This window comes from Electrona antarctica, assembly GCF_951216825.1.
Source record: "Electrona antarctica genome assembly, chromosome: 6".
Lineage (NCBI taxonomy): Eukaryota > Metazoa > Chordata > Actinopteri > Myctophiformes > Myctophidae > Electrona > Electrona antarctica.
In genome coordinates this window covers 35243018-35267466 of record NC_136811.1, presented here as the reverse complement: position 1 = coordinate 35267466, position 24449 = coordinate 35243018, and the positions used below count along the sequence as shown (strand labels likewise).

The 24449-nt window shown below is 40.3% G+C and overlaps 1 protein-coding gene across 1 annotated transcript; it reads left to right on the top strand.

Moving 5' to 3' along the window:
• Positions 1–6356: 6356 nt before the first annotated feature.
• ica1 (islet cell autoantigen 1) lies at positions 6357–18274 on the top strand (the record flags this gene model as incomplete). Its single annotated transcript, XM_079503926.1, has 12 exons — positions 6357–6373; positions 6999–7170; positions 8058–8130; positions 9061–9184; positions 10181–10379; positions 12577–12702; positions 13707–13805; positions 14913–15007; positions 15171–15217; positions 16331–16564; positions 17797–17886; positions 18153–18274. The coding sequence occupies 12 exons, from the start codon at positions 6357–6359 to the stop codon at positions 18272–18274; spliced, it is 1398 nt and encodes a 465-aa protein (XP_079360052.1).
• Between the last annotated feature and the right edge of the window lie 6175 nt (positions 18275–24449).

The window sequence follows — 24449 nt, the reverse complement described above, 5'->3', positions numbered from 1 at the left end:
ATAGGATCCATACAGTGCCTACAGTTAGTACAGAACGCAGCTGCAAGACTCATCACTGGATCAAGAAGATTTGAACACATCACCCCGGTACTGGCCACAATGCACTGGCTGCCTGGACATTTTAGACTTGATTTTGAGATTTGAATACTGACTTTTAAAGCTCGAAATGGCCTGGCACCGCAATACCTAGCGGAACTACTTGAACCCCACGTGCCTGTTCACCAATTAAGGTCCTCTAACTTAGCCCTACTGGAGGTTCCAAAAACAAACCTGGTGACAAAGGGGGATAGGGCCTTTGCAAGTAGGGCTCCCAGGCTTTGGAACAGCCTGCCATCGGACCTGAGATTTGTCCTTAACTATTAAACCCATAACAATGTATGCTTTTAATTTCCACTGACACCGTAATTCTATTCTGCCTTGTTGTTGTAATTGATTGTTCATCATGATTCACTGTTTATATTGTTAAGCACTTTGTGACATTGTCTAAAAAGGTGCTATATAAATAAAATGTATTATTGAGTGGTGTAAACCACTCCTACAACTGGCTTTGTTAGTCTGTCTGTCTGTCTGTCTGTCTGTCTGTCTGTCTGTCTGTCTGTCTGTCTGTCTGTCTGTCTGTCTGTCTGTCTGTCTGTCTGTCTGTCTGTCTGTCTGTCTGTCTGTCTGTCTGTCTGTCTGTGCAAAATGAGCACGGTTGCTAAGGTCACCCAGTTCACACGGGTGTGATTTCATTACGTCAGACCACAGCTGATCAGTCTATATAAGACCTTACACCACTCAGTTCACACAGGTGTGATTTTATTATTATTAACATGCCACCCATGTTCTTCTATGAAGGACTGACATGCCACCCGTACTGTTTTGTGTAAGTATTGTTTTGTCACCCTGCCTTTGACAGAGGCTGGCAGGTAAATTATTATTATTATTATCATGCCACCCATGTTCTTCTGTGAAGGACTGACATGCCACCCGTACCTTATTGTAAGTATTGCTTTGTCACCCTGCCTTTGATAGAGGCTGGCAGGTAAAACAATCAGGGTCGGTGAGTGTCGGAGCCAGGGGGGTTAGTTTGCCATTGATTTATATCTCTAGCAACCTCTCACAGTGCCTCCACTGCTAAAGGTGAGATGAACAGCCAGTGTTTGTGACAGAGATGGACTATGGGCGGCAGGGGGAGAGGGATGATGCACTTTTAAAAAATGCATCACCGTTAAATCAAAGAGTAACCTTGAACAAGTTCTGTCCCATGCCAACTCAGTGACATGCTCTGCCCTCAGCGTTCGGTGACACGGAGCATGCCAAACAGCAGGGATGGATCTGCAAGCGCTCTGACACCGTATAGGCGAGTGGCGCTGGGTGGCAGCCCAGCTTCCTAGCTGAGCAAGGGCAATCAAATTGAGATTTCCTCTGAGTTGGATTTCGACCCATTATTGTCAAATTCATATAGCCTGAGAACTGCTGAGAACATACTGGAAAATTGCCCCCAAAAGGCTAGTGAGTCCATTTGTATCTCATTCATTGCTGACCACATTGACATGCACCTGATAAAAAAATTTAAAATAATTTGTGAACAGATGGTGCAGTAGTGCTTTCCTCTCAAAGTCCATGTTCCCTGCTGCCCAATAGAAAGAATACTTTCTATTCTTCTCATCTCCCTCACATTAAATTATTGATGCTGTCTAAATGAAGCAAATGTTTTGTTAAGCATACAGGTAAAGTACTGCTCTCATTTTTTATTAAAAAATTGGAAATGTGTAAATGATACTTTTATTATTCCTGCTTGTGGCAGATACACAACTACTCCCCAAGCAATATTCCATGGATTTTTCACACAGTGGACTAAGAAAGAAATGGAGTGTAACCTAAAGGAAATAAACCCTCAAAAACTAAACCCCCATCAATCAAACCGTTTCAACAGAACTTCTCACAATTGGTATTACGCAGTTAGCCAAGTCAAGTCAACACACCGGCTTGCATTTCTTTAACTTATTTTCAAATCAAACATCTCCCTCCACTCCGATTCAATGAATAGGACATGACATCCATCTATCTCAGTCCGCGGGTTGCACCAGCCCCTTGTCCATGAGTGGCTGCTCCGTCGCCAGGGCTGTATTTCAGCATGTTGAAGTGCATGGAGAATTCCCATGAAGGGTAAGGGATTATGGATTTTGGCCTCTAAGCTGCCTGGATGCCCAGCGAGGATGTCTCTGAGCGGAGTAATCTTCAAACAGCATAGAGTGATGAGTGGGCACCGAGGAGTTCTACTCAGGATCTAAATGTGTTCCAGCAAGTTACTGGTCGGGAAAGGGGGAGGACGGGCAGAGAGGGAGTGAGGATAAAGTCACCATTTGTTAGGGTTATGGAAGGGAGGATACAGTGTCTCAGAAGACACTTTTGATATATAATATATACAGTATACTATATATACATTGCCTCGAGAATTCACAACAAGTATTAGGGATCACACTAGGTTGGTGTGAATGTAAATGTCATGGTTCCCCATCACCACACATAACTGCAGATGGAAAAAGTCAATTGAGCAATTTTTGGGGTCAGGTCAGGCCCACCTCGAGGGTTGCCAACCTTTATAATGAGGACATGCTCCATTCTGGTATAGCCTGTGTACCAGAAAATGGGACTCAATGTATTGGTCATTTTGGCATTTAGTGGTGTAGCAAAATGGAAAGAACTTACCCAAAATGAAGGTGCATGCACAGCAACAAAACGTGAGATAAGATCGGGCAACATCAAACTAAATTAGCCACTAAGTACTGGCCCTTATCAAAAGAGGAATTTCATTGACTCCTTCCTGATTTGATTAAACTTCCAACAGAATCACTTCTTTCAGGATTATATTGTTTTTCTGTCTTGTTCAAATGAACCCAAATGGCTTTGATAGGATCTGGGACCTGAAGATAAGGTTATAAGTGCAGTATGACGATCTGATTGGATGAAGGACACTAGTTCTTCTACAGATACCATATCTTCAGGAGACATTTTTATCTGACAATGTCAAAAGCCTTGAGGTAATGTCAAAGGTCATGGCTTGGTATGGTGCCAAGACAAATCTTTAAGAAGTAGCCTACTATATGCAAATTTGACAAAAATATCATATGCTTGATTCTATTTTTGTCTGTGTGACTGAGAATAATTGTAGAGTAGCCTATGTTATGTATGTATAACAGGAGCCACACGAAAATCACACAAAATGATTTACTGTACAAACTCACAATTAATGTGGATTAGTTAATAAAGTGTCTAATGCTTTGTAAAAACAAAACAAAAAAGGGTTATTGTGTGGCTTAAATAGAATTTGCTACTGTAAACATCAGTGTCAGGAGTGACACATGACTATTCCCTTTCAGTGAGGCGCACTGGAAAGCTGACTGGATAGTCAGTGCATGTCAGTGCATTGACCAAATAATTGCAACAACTGCACCCCTACCCTCAACCCCTCTACACTCTAAATTATTATTTTTTAAATAAAAACACCTGGGTGCCCGCTGGCCAAGTGGTCCAGGTGCATGGCATAGGCGCCTGACCCTGACAGCGCATCGCATGTTCGAGTCCCGTTCATGACGACCTTTACTGCATGTCTTTTCTCTCTCTCCCTCTTTCCTGTACATCTTCACTTGATACTATCAATAAAGGCAGAAAACAAATCTTAAAAAACACCTTAAAATAATAATAATTAAATAACTAATTAAAAATAATATATATACAGGCATAATTTAGATCAGCTGCAGTAGACTGATGAAATCATCGGCAGTCAACAGATGAAAGCTTAAAGGGAAGAGGACGATTTACAGACTGACTGCCATATGCCAATGCCACAATGTTATACTGCCATCCTATGGACAGTACATGCAAGTGCTGATGGCTGGCGTTTCAGAAACACCACTCAGTATTTGAGTCAGTAGGCCTATTATTTCAATGTGTTTGAAATGAGTAAAATGTACTGAGAACGCATATAAACTCAATAAAGTAACCAAAAAGTATGTTGTTTTTCAACATATTATAGCATGTCGTTTTTCATGGTTTTCGATGATTAATTTTTTTTTATGAAAATCATACTTTTTTTCAACAAAATACTATAGAGTAGGTCAGGCTATGTGATGGCCGGTGTATCTGATGTGTAATGTGATCAAAATGGTAAATGGTGCATTTATTTAGCACCTTTATCCAAGGCGCTTTACATAGATTGTGCATTACATTCACCCATTCATACACCGATTGCAGCGGAAGCCATGCAAGGTACCAACCAGCACATCGGGAGCAATTTGGGGTTCAGCGTCTTGCCCAAGGACACTTCGACATGTAGACAGGAGGAGCCGGGATTCGAACCGCCGACCCATGGATCATTGGACGACCTGCTCTACCTCTTGAGCCACATACTATATGGACTATATAGTCCATGGACTATAGTCCATATAGTCCATGGACTATAGTCCATATAGTCCATGGACTATATAGTCCATGGACTATATGGTCCATATAGTCCATGGACTATATGGACTATATAGTCCATGGACTATATGGACTATATAGTCCATGGACTATATAGTCCATATAGTCCATGGACTATATGGACCATATAGTCCATGGACTATATGGACCATATAGTCCATGGACTATATAGTCCATATAGTCCATGGACTATATAGTCCATATAGTCCATGGACTATATGGACCATATAGTCCATGGACTATAGTCCATATAGTCCATGGACTATAGTCCATATAGTCCATGGACTATATAGTCCATGGACTATATGGACTATATAGTCTATATAGTCCATGGACTATATGGACTATAGTCCATGGACTATATGGACTATATAGTCCATGGACTATAGTCCATATAGTCCATGGACTATATATATAGTCCATGGACTATATAGTCCATATAGTCCATGGACTATATATATAGTCCATGGACTATATAGTCCATATTTACAATTTACAATTTGTCCATGGACTATATATATAGTCCATGGACTATATAGTCCATATAGTCCATGGACTATAGTCCATATAGTCCATGGACTATATGGACTATATAGTCCATGGACTATAGTCCATATAGTCCATGGACTATATAGTCCATGGACTATATGGACTATATAGTCTATATAGTCCATGGACTATATGGACTATAGTCCATGGACTATATGGACTATATAGTCCATGGACTATAGTCCATATAGTCCATGGACTATATATATAGTCCATGGACTATATAGTCCATATAGTCCATGGACTATATATATAGTCCATGGACTATATAGTCCATATTTACAATTTACAATTTGTCCATGGACTATATATATAGTCCATGGACTATATAGTCCATATAGTCCATGGACTATAGTCCATATAGTCCATGGACTATATGGACTATATAGTCCATATAGTCCATGGACCATATATATAGTCCATGGACTATATATAGTCCATGGACTATATATAGTCCATATAGTCCATGGACTATATATAGTCCATATAGTCCATGGACTATATATAGTCCATATAGTCCATGGACTATATGGACTATAGACTATAGTTATGCATTATGCATTATCGGCCAACATAATGCCAACATTACATAATAACAAAGGCCAACATAATGCCATGCTCAATAGACCCCATATGCTCTTGAGCTTTGTTTGCTCAGACAAATATTTGAACATGATTGGGAGAGGCAATATGCAGCCTACGCTGTTGAATGACGTCACTCGCGCAGGCATTCAGAATAAGCAGCTGTTTACACATGTGTAGTAGCAAATAGCAGGCCAGGCCTACACGGGTTCGAAATAATATAAGGACATTTCTACATATGCTTTCGACACAGTAAGGTATGTCTAGCCTATATCATATTCTATTTCTTAGAATCCGGTATTTCCCACGCTGTAAAAGGAATATAATTCAGCGATGCGGTGCGCTAGGTTGGGTGGAAAAATCTGCGTCGCATAGTTTACAATGAATCACAGATTATAAGGAGAGAGACTAAGGACTGCTATAAGATTAAGGACTGCTATGTTCTTATCGTTATATCTGTTGCCATGGCTGTTTTATTATTAGCACAATACGTAATGAAAGCACTTATTATTATGTGTGCGCATTGTGATTTTCCATCCCATTCTAATGATGATGGACAGCAGGTGGTGCACTTGTCTTGGATAACGTGGCTCGTTCACATAGATGCTAATCAGCGGTTCGTGTTTAATTCCGGTTTGTAGGCCTATGGTTTGGTAGAAATAACAATGAACCCATGTCCGTATCCCACTTGATTTATAAATGGAAATATACCTGTATCTACTATAACTTTTATTTTTGCCCACAGGTGTTTCTCAAATATGGAGGGGGGACATTAGTGAGTATACTGTACCTCCATTCAAATTATAATGCTGATGAACAACCTTCTATCTATAATTAACATCTTATTCTTTGAGAGCAACTGCATAATATACATTAGACTGATGATTCTTAATCTTTTTTTAATTCCAATGTTTGTTTCTATTAGGCCACAGACCCCCATTTTACATGATATGTAAGCATATTTCTCTGGGATCCCAATCTACACTTTAAAACAGCCTGTCTACTGTAGCCTACACTCATGGGACAGTTCACACAATAAAACATCACACTCGTGTGAAGTGAGGGGTAGGCCTACTCTTATCATCATACATCACATGCTCAGCCAATCAAATCATCACAAATGTCATTCCGGCCAATCACTTTTGGCGTCTTCACTTTTCTGCCCTCACTTTTTATCCTCAATATGTACTTTGCTCAGCCAATCAAATCATCGCTATGGGGTGATCAGCCAATCAAATCATCGTGTTTGTGTTCACACAAACAGACAAAGCTGGGCATAGGAGGGGCTAGCGCCCCTTAAAAACGTAGGATCATTTTGGTTCCTAGCTACCAATCATTTAGCTGGGGACCCCCCGTGACCCCACCTTGTGAGACTGAGAGAGACCACTTTGTCATTTCAGTGGCTTCTCCCGCGAGTACATTGATGGTTTTATCCAAAGCCAAGACTCCTCTGTGGTGAACAAGTTCCAGCAGAGGTACTGGAAAACCAAACAGACACTCCTCAAGGTCACTGGGAAGAAAGAAGACGAACATGTGGTCGCCTCAGATGCAGATCTGGACGGCAAGCTGGAGGTGATGAGGAGCGCAGAGAGCTGTCGGGTCTCTCAAACTATTTAGCTTGACATCCAAGAGAAATGTAATGTCACATCGCAACGCATTCTGAGGTTGCAGATTTCTTTTTGTTTGTTTGTTTGTTTGTTGGTTTATTTGACATTTTTTTGCTTTTAGTTTTTTGTTAGTTTTGTGTTTTTTGGAATAATAATAATAATAACTAGAAAAGTCGCAATTTTTAAAAATTGCAAAGTGTGGTTGCCGCAGTCGCTTACATAGGCCCCTCCCTAATTTGAAAATGTATATAACACTTGAATAGTTTGGTCTTTTGGGGAATTTATGTCTTTATAAACATGTCTTTATAAACAATTGTAAAACATAGATTGGTTACGTAACCAACAACAGCCAATTCGCTACTACAAACGTTATGCAAAGCTCGGCCAATCACAGCAGAAGTTAGGTAGGTTACTCCGGTTAGAAGTGTGACAATAACTATAGTCTGGTTAGTAATAATAATAATAATAATTGAAATAATCATTAAAAAATCACACCCGTGTGAAGTGAGGGGCGCTCTTCTTCATCTTACAACATGATGATGTAAAACAAACATTGAGACAAAACAAACATTAAACCTGTATACCTGTATACATGTATATTAAACCTGAACAATTAAACAATTTTCTTTTTCAACCAAATTCATATCATATCATATCAATTTACCCTTTCATACATGCCCTTTGTTACATAATGATAGATGTTGTATGGCGGTAGATGATGCACAGTCTGACTAATGAAAAACCAATGTCATCGTTATTTTCGGCAAGCAGCACCATCCAAAGTCTAAATCAAGCGCAAGGCTTCCTGGTGGTGTCTGTATTCATTGTCCTCTTGTTGGTGTGTCTCTGCAGGTGTTCCACTCTATTCAGAGAACATGCATGGAGCTTCTGAAGGTCATTGAACAGTACCAGAGGAGAATCTGCTGTACGTTCATCCCCTTTTCTTTTTTTGTAATCTTTTTATTGTGCATGGATGGACGGAGCGAAAACTTTTACACATACCAAACCATGATGGCACGAGAAAAACGATGTTTACATCAGTGATTTTGATCCTTTTTAATTTCAAGAACCCTCCGCTTGATATGCATTAGGCCAGCAACCCCGATTTGATATTACCTTTATGATATTAAGTCTGAGAGTGTACAAATGGAACCAGGTCCATTTGGTTACATTTGTAGGATTTACAGATCTGTTAGGGTCTGATTGCTTCCGAATCATTTAGCTGCACTGAAACCCCTTCAAGGACTTCTAGGGGTCCCAGACCCCATGTTGCCATGGTACTATGTTGCCAGCCCTGTCACAGTCCTGTGACATGATACTAACCATGATACATCAGTAGGCTATCATGTCAGTATCATGGTCACATTGGTCAGTGTCGCAATATCATGGTCTGTATCATGTCCATATGATGGTTAGTCATGGTCAGTATCATGTCAGTATCATGGTTAGTCATGGACATACATGGTCAGTATCTTGTCAGTATCAGGTCTGTATCATGGTCAGTGTCATGTCATTATCATGTCAATATCACTATGTAAACAGTCATTGCAAATTTCCCAATACAGCTCCTACAGTATATTCCATTTTCTATAGAATGGACTCTTATGTGTAATTCACCTTCTTTGTTTTAAAAGCTCCCAAAACAGAGCGGAAAACAATACAACGTTTTGGCCTCAGGGGCCTTCGTCAGGTATACACCTCAGACCTCATATCAATAAATAGTTTTGGGAGCTTTTAAAACGGTGTGCGGATCTCCTCTTTCCTTTCTTAGTTATTCTTTCTACTCGCACTCGTTGGAATTTGTGGATGTGCGTGCACCTCTTGACCATTGTAATTCACCTTCTTCCTTATGCAGTCCTTTCCCAAGAGGAGAATGAGCTGGGTCGTTTCCTCCGTTCCCAAGGGTCTCAGGACAAAACCCGGGCAGGCAAAATCATGCAGGCCACAGGGAAAGCTCTGTGCTTCTCCTCACAGCAGAGGTATGGTACACAACACAAGAGAAATCTGCACAAAAGGTTCATCAGAGCCTGATGATGATCTACCTTGTAGCAAAACAGTCAAATTCGGATATTGTGAGAATATACTTTAAAGTCTGCTGGGTAGTACTAATGGAGTGTACAAAGCAATTGGGTGATTTGCTAGTTGCATTAGTAGCCTATAATCTTTTTTTTTTTTTACAGCTGGAAAGCATCCAGTTTTCAACCCTATTCAATCTACCTTTCAATCTGTTATGTCAGACAGACCTACAGTATAGCTCCACAGTGTATTAGAACAGGTGGGGGTGTGGAGTGGGACATTTGGTATATAGTTTTTTTTATTGGCCTAAAATATTGTCTATATACATACATTCATGAATCCACTTGCTGACCAGCTGTCGGCATTGAGCATTTTTTTATAGGGGTTTATATGTGACCATACCATTAACATAAGGCAAAAATTTAAAAATGTCATTATGCTTTAAGTAGCATGTGAAATTGGGGGGTTTTATATATAGGGGGTTTTCATGATTCTGAATCCATTCCAAGCATTCGTTTTGCACAAAAAACACTCCTTGGGCTGAAAACGGCCATAGCCGTCGTCACGAATATGATGAGGTCAGTGGTTATGGAAGTTTTTAGCCCAAGGAGTGTTTTTTGCTTGGAATGGATTCAGAATCATGAAAACCCCAGTTTGACATGTCACATGCTACATATAAAGCATAATGAAATCTTGAAAATCTTGCCTTATATAGGATGTTAATGGTATGGTGACTCCCCTATAAAACAAATTGCTCAATACCGACAGCCGGTCAGCAAGTGGATTCATTTATGTATGTATATAGACAATATTTTAGGCCAATAAAAAAAAACTATACCAAATTTCCCACTTTAAACAAAAGAAGCCTGTTGGCTGCCGGACTATTTGGTTAATTTTTCATTTTGAGCGATAATCCCCTTAAGATGTTGATGTTCTTGTTTTGTTTTTTCCTCTTACAGATTGGCTCTGCGCAGCCCTCTGTGCCGCCTCTACCAGGAAGTAGAGACATTTCGCTACCGAGCCATCTCCGACACCTGGCTCACAGTGAATCGGATGGAGCAGTCCAGGACAGAATATAGAGGAGCATTACTCTGGATGAAAGATGTGTCCCAAGAGCTTGATCCAGACACACACAAACACATGGAGAAGTTCCGCAAGGTTGGTCTAACGCAGTGGTTCTCCCAGGGGGGTCCCCACATGATTTTGGGGGGTCCCCAGATGACAGTGAAGTGACAACTTATGGACTTTTAAGACCTTTTTGATACCTAAAAAAGCTAAACTATGAATACTGGCCAAACACTGATCAAATTGTGAAGAATTTACAATTTGTGAAAATACCGATCTACAAGCCCTATTTTCACAATATTTATCTGTGGAACCGAGCCAAACAAAATTGAATGCCTCAACTCCAACAAAGTGCTTGTTAGGTTATGGGGTCCCCAGTTCATATATATATATTTGGGGGACCCTCCATTGTGCATGGACATACATGCAAATAAACTGTGTGCTCTGGTTGCATTTTCCTATAATAAGCAATGTTTATCAAGTACATTATGTATAGAAAATTAGAAATTAGAAATAGAATTGAATTGACATTTCCCATCATAGTAACACTGGGCTTCTGTGTCAAACACGGAAGAGGAACGAATCAATCCATAGATGCCTCCATAACACTCCATATTTTGTGTTGGTTAATGGTATGAATATTGGCAATACGTGTCTTGTGACTGTGAACATGGGAGTTATGTCCTTATGGCTTACTTATCTATATATTTATAGCTATTATATTGTTATTTTGCACAGAGCAACAGTTTCTGTGTTGCCAATAATAATGTACCACAAAACATGACAGTACTTAAGCAAAAGGTCCCATGTCCCCTTAATTGTAAAATGAAAACAATAGCATCTAATTGTCTCCACCAGGCCGAAGGCATGGGGAGAGAGTATGTTTTGCACTCCGTCCGTCCGTCCGTGTGTGTGTACGTGTGTGTGTCCGTCCGTCCGTCCGTCCGTCTGTGAACAGCTAATCTCCGGCACCGTTAACCCGGTCGATGTCAGATTTTGCACACACACTCCCTGGATGCCAACGATGAACCTCTGCCCCACAATTTCCAGAACGGCCTGTTATAGTGCCACCAGGAGGCCGCTTTGTGCAAAACAAGTTTTTCGACAGTACACCTACAGATTTTGTCCAAAGATCACGCAAATTGGTACACAGTCTCTCTAGAGCCATTCAACGAAACGTGTCTTTCAGATTTCTCAGACTCCATCCTGATTGGCTAAGATTGGCTTCCAAAGTTTGCAGGAGTGCTCAGTTTCAAACAAAATGCTGCAAATCATGACATGGACACATCGTGTGATTTCCGTGAAATTGTGCACACACATTCCCACTAGGCCGAGGAAGAAATGCCACGTGAACATTTTCAACTCAGCCTCATGGTGGCGCTATAACTTGCCGAAAAGTGTTTTTACCTCTAACTGCACGGATATGTGGATAACTTTGTATGCCAACTCCCTAGAGGCCAAGGAAAAACCTTTTTCTAATATTACTCCTTCAGATTTTATCCAAATTTCACGCAAATCGGTACACATGCTCTCCATAGTCATGTGATCAAGACGCGTTTGTTTGATTTCTCATAATCCACCTTCATTGCCTACGATTGGCTTCTAAACCTTTCAGGAGTAGCCCGCTTTGTACCCGTTTTGTACAAATTGCCACAATTACTCAACGCAGCGTCCGATTGCGGTGAAACTGTGCATGCATATTCCCACTAGGCTGAGGAAGAAATGCCACTTGACAGTTTTCAAATCAGCCTCATGGTGGCGCTACAACAGGCCAAGCCGCGTCACACACACACACACACACACACACACACACACACACACACACACACACAAACACAAACACACACACACACACACACACACACACACACACACACACACAAAACATCCTCCTGGTGGAGACCTGTGCCCAGAAGGGCACTTTTTCTAGTTGATATCTGAAATCGAGTGTGATTTGTATGTGTGTAAATTAGTTTACCTATTGTACAGGGTTTAATTGAGCCATATTAAAAAATAAAAACCACGCAGAACACAATTCTCCAAAGCAAAATTTGCTATACTTGAAAGAACCGCTAGAGGGCATAATTCATCAGATAAACGGGTTCAACGGCATGAACCACATAGCAACCTGCTGTGTATTGTTGACACTTTTTGACATGCCCTGACATGCACAGCCCTGAACTGGCGTATCTGTGTGTTCACAGTTCAAACCTGTAACCTACATTGAGAAGGTGTTATGGCACTATCTTTCGCTGAGCAAATGTTTCCCAATCATCTCTCTCCATCTCAGGTTCAAACGCAGGTGCGGTCCACCAAAACAAGCTTTGACAAACTGAAGAATGATGTGTGCCAGAAAGTCGACTTGTTGGGAGCCAGTCGTTGTAACCTCCTCTCTCATGTCCTAACCACATACCAGGTACATGACAAATCCAAGAAAGTAAATATATAATGTAGCCCGGGCCTATATATTCTAGTATATATTTTATACTTTTTAAAACTTAAGTTTTATACTGTCAGTGGAGGTCAAATGGATCTGAAAGAACTTTGCCAAATATTGAAGCCACATCATTTTTAGTCCCGTCTAATAATTTTTCTGCTGAACCAACAGTATCATACCCACAATGCATTGTGTGAACAACCAGAGTCAAGCGGAGCAGACCTTAAATTCACGTATACTGTTAAAATGGTTGGTTTGGTGTTGCTAAGGTTTGCCTAAGGATCTTTGAGGTTGGTTAGCCAATGAGATAGTGTGACCTCAACCGTCCAAACAATTTTACGGTTCACTTCACCCCTGACACTTGGCAGAATTTATTTTAAGCTTTTATTGTTTGTTTTTAAGGCCCTCAATGGCCTAGCTCCTCCGTACCTTTCTGAACTCGTACACTGGCACACCCCAACTAGAACTTTGAGGTCGGCTAATCAGTTGCTTCTGGTTGTCCAGCTGTCCGGCTGCCCCTAGGCTATGGAATAGCTTGCCCATTCATATTCGTTGTGCCCAGACACTAGAGGCTTTTAAATCATTATTAAAGACTCACTTATTTTCCTTTGGCTTTAAACTCTGTAGTGTGTATCTGTGACCTTTACTGTGTATTTCTCTTTTAGCCTTTCTTTTGTATTTCACTTTTGCACTTTTGGTTTTAGTCTATTTGCCTCTTACTGTTTAATATATTTTCTGCACAGCAATTAAATGTGTTCTATAAATAAAGTTTGAGTTTAGTTGAATAGAGTGACTTTAAGTTAGATACAAAGGAGAACTCAATATTGAAAGTAAGTTTTACGGTAAGCCTATCAAGATACTTTGACAGACATGTGTTTATCAGCCACACAAAGTGTATCTTTTTTAAACAGTTTATGTGCATTTCTGTTACAAAAGGTCACAAGAGCATATATTGGGATTGCTACTGTTTATCTATTTTCCAGACAACACTCTTGCACTTCTGGGAAAAGACGTCGCACACTATGGCTGCCATTCATGAAAACTTCAAGGGATGTCAGCACTATGACATCTCTACACTCAAGGTAAGAGTACATCATTAGGATCTATACATCATCACTTGAACCCTATTTTATACTTTTACAGCTAGTTTAATGGTTATAGTCTCAAGCATGATTAATTCAAGTCAGGAAACTGTGTTGCAGGTTATCTCGCACTTCCTGTCTCTTTCTACTTTTCTTCAAACTACTGTAGACATAAAAAAAGTAGACACCTCCTTTCGGCTCTGGGGCGTTTGTCTCTCGAGGGGAGGCAACATGGAAGCAAGCTTTCCCGAGATTCCTTGCGAAGCATAGCGGAAGCTTGCCAAGCTTCCGGGTGGAGTACGTAACAGAAGGGGACGTTTGGTAGGCCAATCAGAGGCTTCCGGGTGGAGTACGTAACAGAAGGGGACGTTTGGTAGGCCAATCAGAGGCTTCCGGGTGGAGTACGTAACAGAAGGGGACGTTTGGTAGGCCAATCAGAGGCGCGACTCCCTCTTTCCCAGCGGCACTTGCTTTGGCAATGTCAACGTTTGTTTCATCATGCCAATAAAGCTCCCTTAGATTGAATTGATAAGTCCAGGAAAAGACGCACTGTGATTGGCCAGTAGTCACGTGAGTGGCAGCGACACAGCGTGCCTTCATTAGTACTTCCGCTTGACTTCCTCCTCCCACTGGAGACAGGTCGCTCCAACGAACTGCAGCAACCAATGAGGCATCTATATTTCTTTATATCTAGGACACTTAACACTTAAGAAAGAACTAGGGGGAAAAAAATATTTGTCCCCACTGCCATAAACCCTTCAAATAAGACACTTGCACTTCTGCTGCTGTTTGATTTTAACTGTTTTATTTTTGTATGTTTTATTTTTCTGTGAACTTGTATTTTGTCTCTGTATGCTCTCTTGCCAAAGATTGGCATTTGATGGCTAAGATTTTCTGAATCTGAATTATGTAATAACAAAAAGACATGCTATACTGTCATCTGTAGTTCACATATAGTTATTTATACTAAGCCTTGCCTTATTATACTGTCAAAAACAAATGTCATATACTACATACAACACATGCTGTGTGATTCTGCATCTGTCATTTGTAGTAAGGGGACCTACAGTGTTGTCAGATACAGTAAGTGTTGCTTTATGTATGCAGAGCCTTCAAGATCCCATGGAGAAGCTGGCTAGAAAGAAAGGGAAGAAGAAAATAAAGACTAAGACAGCAGTGAAACCTGAGTCAAGAGATGGCCGGTGAGTAAAACAACGGATACAAAATGAAAATGAAAATCGTTGTCTTATTTTGACTGAATACTAAACTTCCTGTACAATTAGTTTAACAAATGTTGCCTGTATTGCCTTTTATACCTGAAACAGATTATTTGTAAGAATTGTTATATTAAATGTCTGCTCTTAGACTCATCTCACTCGAAACAGAAAATACAGATGAAGAACCCAGAGAAGGTAAACATTAATATATTAAAATTAACAGTAAATCATTTTCATCCTGATGAAGACCTGTTGTGGTTGGCACATAATGGCATTTGCCTTGTTTTAATGCTTTTTCTCCTTTTGTTATTGTGTACCCGGATCCTCTGTTTTTTCATGTTTTATCCCGTTTTATCAACTCATACATTTAACAACTTTTTTCTCCTGTGAGCACCTGGTTGTGTTGTTCTTTCTCAGTTGTCTTCTCTACACATATATATGACTTTTAGAATATAAAAGTAGCCTAGTAGAATCAAGTATCAAGAACAAATAGTAATAGCCCATTCCCTAATGCGTGTCACTTCTTCCATGCTTACCTTTTTCAGCACAAGCCAAATCTGGACAATTATTTGAAGATACGGATATGAGCAGACAAACAGGTATCCAGCTGAGACATTTCGTCTCAATATCATAGTTACAACCTCTAAAACAGCTTGTCGTTAATAAGAAGTCAATAACATAAACAAACAAGTTCTAGAGAAAGCCAAAGCAATAATGGTTTATTGAAACAAAATATCACCAATACCAACCAAATAAACATCACAAAATAGAAAAGAAAAGGGGAGAGATAGGCCGGCCAAAATCAACATAAGGAAGGGGAGCTCTCTGGGCCAACCACGCAATGGGCCATCGAACCCGGAGTGCTCATCTCCAAATTAAAAAAACAAGATAAAACTATAATCTTTCAAAGGAAACCCAAAAACTAAACTAGTTGTCCCATCTTTCCGAAAAGAAAGCAATGTTTCAAAGAAACACAAAGTAACAACTTACTCAAAGGAATAAGATAAAGTCATTGTTCCAAACATAACAGAACACAGGGGTCTGCTGGAGCAGAGCACTGAGCGCTCCTGGCCTCCTAAAGTAAGCTTAGTTCAACCAGACCAAACTAGGAGTAAATCCTGATTTGCAGTATCGCTCACCATGACATGAGGGCACCAACAGGGGGAGCGTGTATCAACAAGCATCCATCTGTGTTTTGAAACGACTTATTTATTAATACTGTACTGTACTGTACTTTTCCTCTGCACATCCCTGTCCATTAACGTAAAACCTGACTGGTCCTTCCAGATGGTGGGGATCTTATTTCAGCCTACCAGGAACAAGAGGAGAAGGACAGCATGGTTTTGCTGAATGAGATTCTGGGCGGCACCTCCCTAGATGAGGGCGAGTTCTCCCGTGAGTGGAGGGAGGTGTTTGGAGAAGGGGAGGACAGGAGTGTAGCGTCAGGTAGAGGAGTAGTGGAGGAGAACACCTCCCCTTCCTGCTTCCTCCCATCTCATCTATTGGACCAAAGCTTAAACAACCTGCAGTCTTCCCTCTCAGGTCAGAGTTAATCTTAGTGTGCGTGTGCGTGTGCGTGTGCGTGTGTGCGTGCGTGCGTGCGTGCGTGTGCTGTACTGTTCGTGTGCCAAAAATAAATAAATAAGGTTTTGAATGACAAGATTAGATTGGTCTTCTCCAATCATTAGCGAGTACCATTAACCATTTTCATTACCATATAATAAAGCATGGATAAATATTACAAACAAGTTCATCATTAGCTTAATCCAATTCACCACCTAGCTCAGCTAAATTTGCCTGGAAATTAATATAAATGTTTTTTGTTTTTTTATGAATGAGTGCTTTAACAGAAACATGCAGCCAACTAAATAGAGCAGTTTTTTCCATTATGCTGGACTATTGCCATACTGGGAGAAAAGCAGCCTTGAAATGATTTGTCAAAACCACAGCTGTATAAGTAATAGAAAAGGCCTATTATAACCTGGCAATTATATTTGCTTAACCGTACCTAATTGCCGATCCCTTTCCATTTCGTCCCACTCTGGGCTACCTTACTGCCAGCACATCATCTGGTTTTGTTGTTTGTCTATTTTCTGCTGGTTGTGTGTGTGTGTGTGTGTGTGTGTGTGTGTGTGTGTGTGTGTGTGTGTGTGTGTGTGTGTGTGTGTGTGTGTGTGTGTGTGTGTGTGAGTGTGTGTGTGTGTGTGTGGGTGTGGGTGTGTGTGTGGGTGGGTGGGTTGGCGGGGGTGAATTGAATGAATTGTATACAGCTACAGTACAAAGCTGTAAGGAAATTAAAGCTTGTGCATATGATTTACTGGCAGTATTTTATAGGTTATGATTATAGTACAAGAGATTAATTTATAGGCTACTGTAATAAGATAGCTCGCAATAAAATAACTGCCATTTTCTCCATTTTACCATGTAAACATGCAACTGTGCCTGTTCCTTTTGATTAGAACCATATTGTATTATGATAATCTCACTGTAGGAATGCGTGTGCCTCGATCTCCTCCCAAATACCCTGCAGTCCAACCAGAACAGATTCAGCTGATACTAACTAAAGATATAGTCTGTTTTGTCTATAATAATACTACTCAAATACTATTTTTTATAAGGTCAAACAAATGTGTTAATGCTGTTTTCTTGTCGATTACACTGTCTGTCCACATCAGCATTGTGGTAAGAAAGTGTAATGATTTATGGCACTGGATCATGGTTTGACGCGTTAAGTGTCCCCCGTTGATGACTCTAAATCCCCATCTCCATTTCAGATTGGGCCAGGAGCATTCCACAGCCCATCTCCCAGGCAACAGAGCAATCATCTGGAGCCAATCAGAACCAGTCTCGGACGGCAGCAAAAGGTACGTTTATGGCCAAACGAGTAAAACATTAATAAATGAAAAAGTAATGTTTCCAGCTGAAGCCTGTGTTTATGGGCACTTTCAGACGACTTGTGGGGCGCAAATATTTCCATGAATAAGCCTAACCTTTCAGTCAGATGGAGTTCAATACAAGGCCAATAAAGGCATCCAATGTCGACCATGGCTTTCAGAAAACGTTTTATTTTAATGAAGTACAATAAGGCTTGCAGGAGCTTGACTTAGTGACATTTACCCCTACTTTTCAGCACCAACAGAGTCCTCCAAAGACCTTTCAGCATGGTTCAACCTGTTCGCTGACCTGGATCCCCTTTCTAATCCAGATGCAGTGGGCAAAATGGGGACAGAACATGAGCTACACAATGCCTAATCCTGCTTCAACAACACAGCACAATCATTTCAAACGGGTATCTTCATCTAATGATCATCATTTTTCTCATGTATAATATTGACGTAACGTTTACAGTTACTTTTTTATTTTTCATTCCTCAATATTAACTCAAATTAAATGCCTCTATAATGTGACTAACATTATTCATAATTAATAGAATAATGTCTTGACAAACATATTTACGGACAAAACTGAGAAATGTTCAGGTCACCATACTGTAGGTCACGTGTTTTGGTGAAAATAGCAGAGTGCCAGAAAGGCCCAGTAAAGTATACACGGTAACTTAGTATAATAGTATATAAGATAACTGCCAACATTAGACTTTGAAAGATAAGGATATTTTCTCTTCTGGTGGGGGACCTGACTTTGTATTCACATAGTATTCACTGACTTAGTATCCACAATAGTATTCACATAGGCCCTCATTTATCAAAATCGGCGTATGCATAAAAATGGGTGTACGCCAAGATCACCGCAATTTATCATTGAGCAATGAACATTTATCATTCCAGCGTGACTTTGATGTACCCTACACCAAAACTCACGTTAGGTCGGGAGCTGTCGTTGGTTTTGTCTGCACACGTATAGACAATATGATTGATTGATTGATTGATGTATTAACAGTTTGCAGAATTACAGTACATTTCAAGTACAACTCAATACAAAATCTGTTAACTGTGAGTGGACGACACCATAAATTACACTTGTTTACAATAAGGCCCACCATTTTCAATTCAACAAAACATTTAGAGACGTACGAATATAACTTCTATATAGCCAAAAACAGGAAATCATCATAGAGGAGCTAAAGAGGGGAAACTAGAAAAAGTGCCCTTCTGGGCACAGGTCTCCACCAGGAGGATAGGAGTGTGTGTGTGATGTTTGGCAAAATGTTTAGGAGCAATATAAACGTGTGTGTGTGTGTGTGTGTGTGTGTGTGTGTGTGTGTGTGTGTGTCGCGGCTTGGCCTGTTGTAGCGCCACCATGAGGCTTATTTGAAAACGGTCAAGTGGCATTTCTTCCAAAGCCTAGTGGGAATATGCATGCACAGTTTCACCACAATCGGACGCTGCGTTGAGTAGTTGTGGCGATTTGTACAAAACGGGTACAAAGCGGGCTACTCCTGAAAAGTTTAGAAGCCAATCGTAGCCAATGAGGGTGGATTATGAGAAATCAAACAAACCCGTCTTGATCACATGACTATGGAGAGCATGTGTACCGATTTGCGTGAAATTTGGATAAAATCTGAAGGAGTAATATTAGAAAATGTGTTTTACATATGTCGGCCTCCTGGTGGCGCTATAAAGAGCAGATGTGAAAAATTCCATGCAAAGGTTTTTCCTTGGCCTCTAGGGAGTTGGCATACAAAGTTATTCACAGATCCGTGCAGTTAGAGGTAAAAACACTTTTCGGCCAGTTATAGCGCCACCATGAGGCTGAGTTGAAAATGTTCATGGGGCATTTCTTCCTCTGCCTAGTGGGAATGTGCGTGCACAATTTCACGGAAATCACATGATGTGTTCATGATTTGCAGCATTTTGTTTGAAACCGAGCACTCCTGCAAACTTTGGAAGCCAATCTTAGCCAATCAGGATGGAGTCTGAGAAATCTGAAAGACCCGTTTCGTTGAATGGCTCTAGAGAGACTGTGTACCAATTTGCGTGATGTTTGGACAAAATATGTAGGTGTACTGTCCAAAAACTTGTTTTGCACAAAGCGGCCTCCTGGTGGCGCTATAACAGGCCATTCTGGAAATTTTGGGTTCATCGTTGGCATCCAGGGAGTGTGTGTGCAAAATTTGGCATCGACCGGGTTAACGGTGCCGGAGATTAGCTGTTCACGGACACACGGACGGACGGACACACGGACGGACGGACACACGGACACACGGACACACGGACGGACGGACGGAGTGCAAAACATACTCTCTCCCCATGCCTTCGGCCTGGTGGAGACAAAAAACATATACAGTGAGGGGTAAAATGGGGTGGGTGGGGGATTCAGATTTACGGGGGCCAGTTTCGAATTGCAGCCGTCTGTAGGAGCTCTTTGAGAGTCAAGGGATTCGCATGTCTTAATGACTGTTGGTAGGGCGTTCCACATTTTGGTGGCATAGGAGCGAAATTAATTTAGTCCCTTGTTTGTGCCGAATCTGGGTTGCACATGGTTTGTTGAACTCCCTCTGGTGTTGTGGGTGTGGACTTCGTTAACATTAAGGAAGTATTTAGACAGGTACATGGGTATCTTGGCAAGTGGAGAAGCATTGTCTGACCAGCTGAAAGGCATCTAAACATATGTATTCACTCCTAAAATGTATACCTATAAAATTAAGAAATATATTACACATGCATGTGAATTTTCTTTTTAAAGGTATACATCTCGATGTGTCATATGAAATTGGTACAAGCAAAACAAACTGTACAAGCAATAAAAATCGATATAACATGTTTACAATGTTACAAGTTTAGATGCTTAATCAAACAGTGCTTTATTGGCTCTGTTAAAACATATGCGAGCGCATATGTGCGAGATGATTTTGACCACAGGAACGCAGTGTGACATCAGACGCCTATAAATATTCCTGATTCCCTGTGATAAATATAACATTTTTATTTTGGCATAAATGGACGTGCACCCCTATTTTATATCCAAGTGACAATGACAAGCATAGCCATGCCATAGCTTGCTTTGCAATGGCATAGGCGTTACGGGCTTAATCATTCACTGATTTAAATAAGTCCTTGCCTTTAACAGTCATTCAGATAAATTGCAGATCTAGTCATGGGCTGGGATCCGATTGGCTGATCGCTTATGCGAGATCATTTTCGGGAGTCGAGACCGCAGTGGGTGCCGCTGTTTAAATCTTTTCATGGACATGCATCCCACCCAGCAAACACCAGCCTTCATCCATATGCTTATGCATTCATTCATCAATCACTCCATAAACGTTGATTATGACTGCCTCTCTCATTAACGTGACATCACTCCCAGTCTCACGGGGATCGCCTACCTACATGACTTCTTTAACGTGCACTGCGCACGAATGGGTAAAATATTAACGGTAGCCATTCCATTCATGGCGATATAGCCTACTACTTGACAAAGTTGACAAAAGTTGTAGCCTCACGAAATAATCTTACTGCCGTTTCTTTCCTGTGTGCCAAAATGCACACTTGCAAGCTAGGTCGGATTCCGGTTGTTCGTTTCATGAAATCGGGGCATTTCGAGAATATTTAAGGTTAATGTTATTTCAAATGGTGGTCGGTTTCAACCGTGACATTTATCAAAGCTCCAACCAAATTCACACTAGGATCAGCTATCACAGCGATCACTTCATAAATGCCGTAACGACGTGAGCGATGACAAAACCCAGGCTCGAATTTAAGGCAGAATTTACACTCCATTGATAAATGAGGGCCTTTAGTATCCACATAGTACTGTACTCACTTAGTATCTACATACTAGAATCCACATAGACGTTAGAGGTTTAAGGTGGAGTTCGACCTCCGATCCACCATCTTGGTCTTCACTGGCATCTTGATCCACGGCAAGGACTGTCTAAAGAGGACGAGACGCGAAGACCGCACGGGCGACGCCATGTTGCTTATGGTGCTCCATGGAAGGAAAGAAACATGCGCAATGGGCTATATGCAGCCAACACTTCCGCGTTCAGCTTCCTTGGTCTCAACTGCGCATGTTTCTTTCCTTCCATGGAGCACTATAAGCAACATGGCGTCGCCCGTACGGTCTTCGCGTCTCGTCCTCTTTAGACAGTCCTTGATCCACGGCAGGAAGAGGGATGCAGACGGCAGAGATGCCATCTGACTGCAGCTCAGGGTCAACAGGATGTTGCTTTGTCGGGTATTGCTTTTCGTCCCGCGGGGTGCCTGATCACCCTCCCAAGAACTGAAACGCTCGAGGGGGTTGTGGGTTTGGTCGCCGACAGCCCAACCATGAAATGGCAGTACTGGATTGCATGGTTACCAGTAGCGAGACAAATGTCTTTCCCGGCCAGACAGCAACCACATAGTATTCACTTAGTATCCACATAGTATTCACTATAGTATCCACATAGTATTCACTATAGTATCCACATAGTATTCACTTAGTATCCACATAGTATTCACTATAGTATCCTCATATTATCCACTAAGAAAGGGTAAAAAATAAATTCACGAGTGTTGGCAACTTGGCAGGTGTGGTGTATATAATAATATATCATTTATATAATCTAGAATTGGAAAACGTATACACTACATGAATTGCTGCAATGCTTTAAAATAATTATCTACTGTATGTGCTTTTTGACCCAGTTTTATTTCCTGCTATCTGAAAGAGTTGATCAAAGGATGTTTCATCTTTATATCAAATATTGAAGTGGCCTCGATATTGAGATGTATGCTTTTAAATTAGTCGTACACAGTACCTTTTCATTGTTAAAATAATTGTGACGATCACCTTCTAAAATATATTTCAGAGATATAGGTTTATACATCCCCCATTATTGCATGTTGCATGTCTGTTGTCTCACGTTATGGAGTAAATATGTGACTATTGTAACCAGTGTCATAATGTGAGATATTCATCAATATAGTTTATGATTCAAATACTTGTTTGGTATTCAAAGTTATAGTTTACATATGTTCCAGAGAGACGTTTCTCTGCTCGGTACAATATCTGCAATTTCAGTTTACATAAGACTCGACAGTAATTTAACAGAAGCGTTACATCCAATATGGGTAAGAGGAAATCCAAATGTTCATTCCGCATCTGCTCCTTGTGGTGTCATGTGGAGGGCCAGAACTGCCATATTTAAAAACTAAAGGAATCAAAGAAATATTAATGAAATACATGTAGAAATAAGTGCAGGTTAATTTGAAAATAGACAAATAAATACTATTGTATTGTATGTATAAATGTATTTATATATTTTATTACTTATATTTGTATTCATTGTTTTCCAATATATTTATTTATTTTGCTATTCATTAATTGATCTATTTATTTCTGTAATTTTCTTCACCCATATTATGTTAATGAAGGGGCATGTCTTGACATGCCCCGTATTAACAATCAAACCCAGAGTGATCAAACGCACACTGTGATGAGATTTCAGGGTCAGGCCCTTTTCACAAAGATATATGATAAAATAATGATAACTGCACATACAATATAGAAATGCATATTTCTTTATTATTTCATTTATAATTTATTTTTAAGTAGGGCAGCTGCTCTGGCCCTCCATAGGCTTCAGTCTAAACCCTCCTTTGTTCAATCCACTGTCTGAAAACGTGTCTCGCCCCAACATTCAAATTATCCTCTCAGGTTACTTGTGTTCATCCAGGCAAACAACCCTCTATGCTGCTTCAGCAACACATGGCCTTGAAAGCGTCTGTCTGGTCTGTGTATGCCTGATCGGCATTTTATTGCTATAAAATTGATGTCTTAATCTAGTGGCCAACACAATATACCTAACCAGAATAATTTTCAGTATATTAGTTATATACTGAATTATATTATGTGTTTTATTCATCTACTCCAGTTAATTTGTATTTATGACTTTCAATGTTTAAGCCCTGAAACTAATAACCAAATGTATTGGTTGCCTTACCTTCTATGTAAATGTTATGCCTATAAATATTGGTGTTAACAATATTTGTGCATGGGTGAGATCTTTGAATAAAAAATGCATACAGACAGATTTCTGTTGACTTTATTGAAAAACACCAAGTTCTACATAAAAACAAACATAATACACAAGAGAACTGAAATATTAGTGCCAAACATGGCAAACATTGCTTTTCTGCACTGCACAATGAGCATGTGAATAAAAACTGAGTTAGTATGATTCAACCTCTTGGAACTGTGAGCAAAACAAACAGAATATTAAACTTAGGCTTGTGTGGAATGTGTTGCATATAGTCTTATTCATGTTTGTGTGTGCAAGTGGCTTGCCAGACTGCACTTTTGTTATGAGGAATTGCTAACTTAATTTTCCTACTAATAATGTGGACAAGGTTCTTCTCCATATAATTTCATTCAACAGGTTCTGGTGATTAACTACTAGACAAAGTTTGAGCACAAATGCTTAAATCTTGTGATTCAGTTAGTTTAGCTTTATCTAGAAAACAATAATCAATTGCACACAATATGT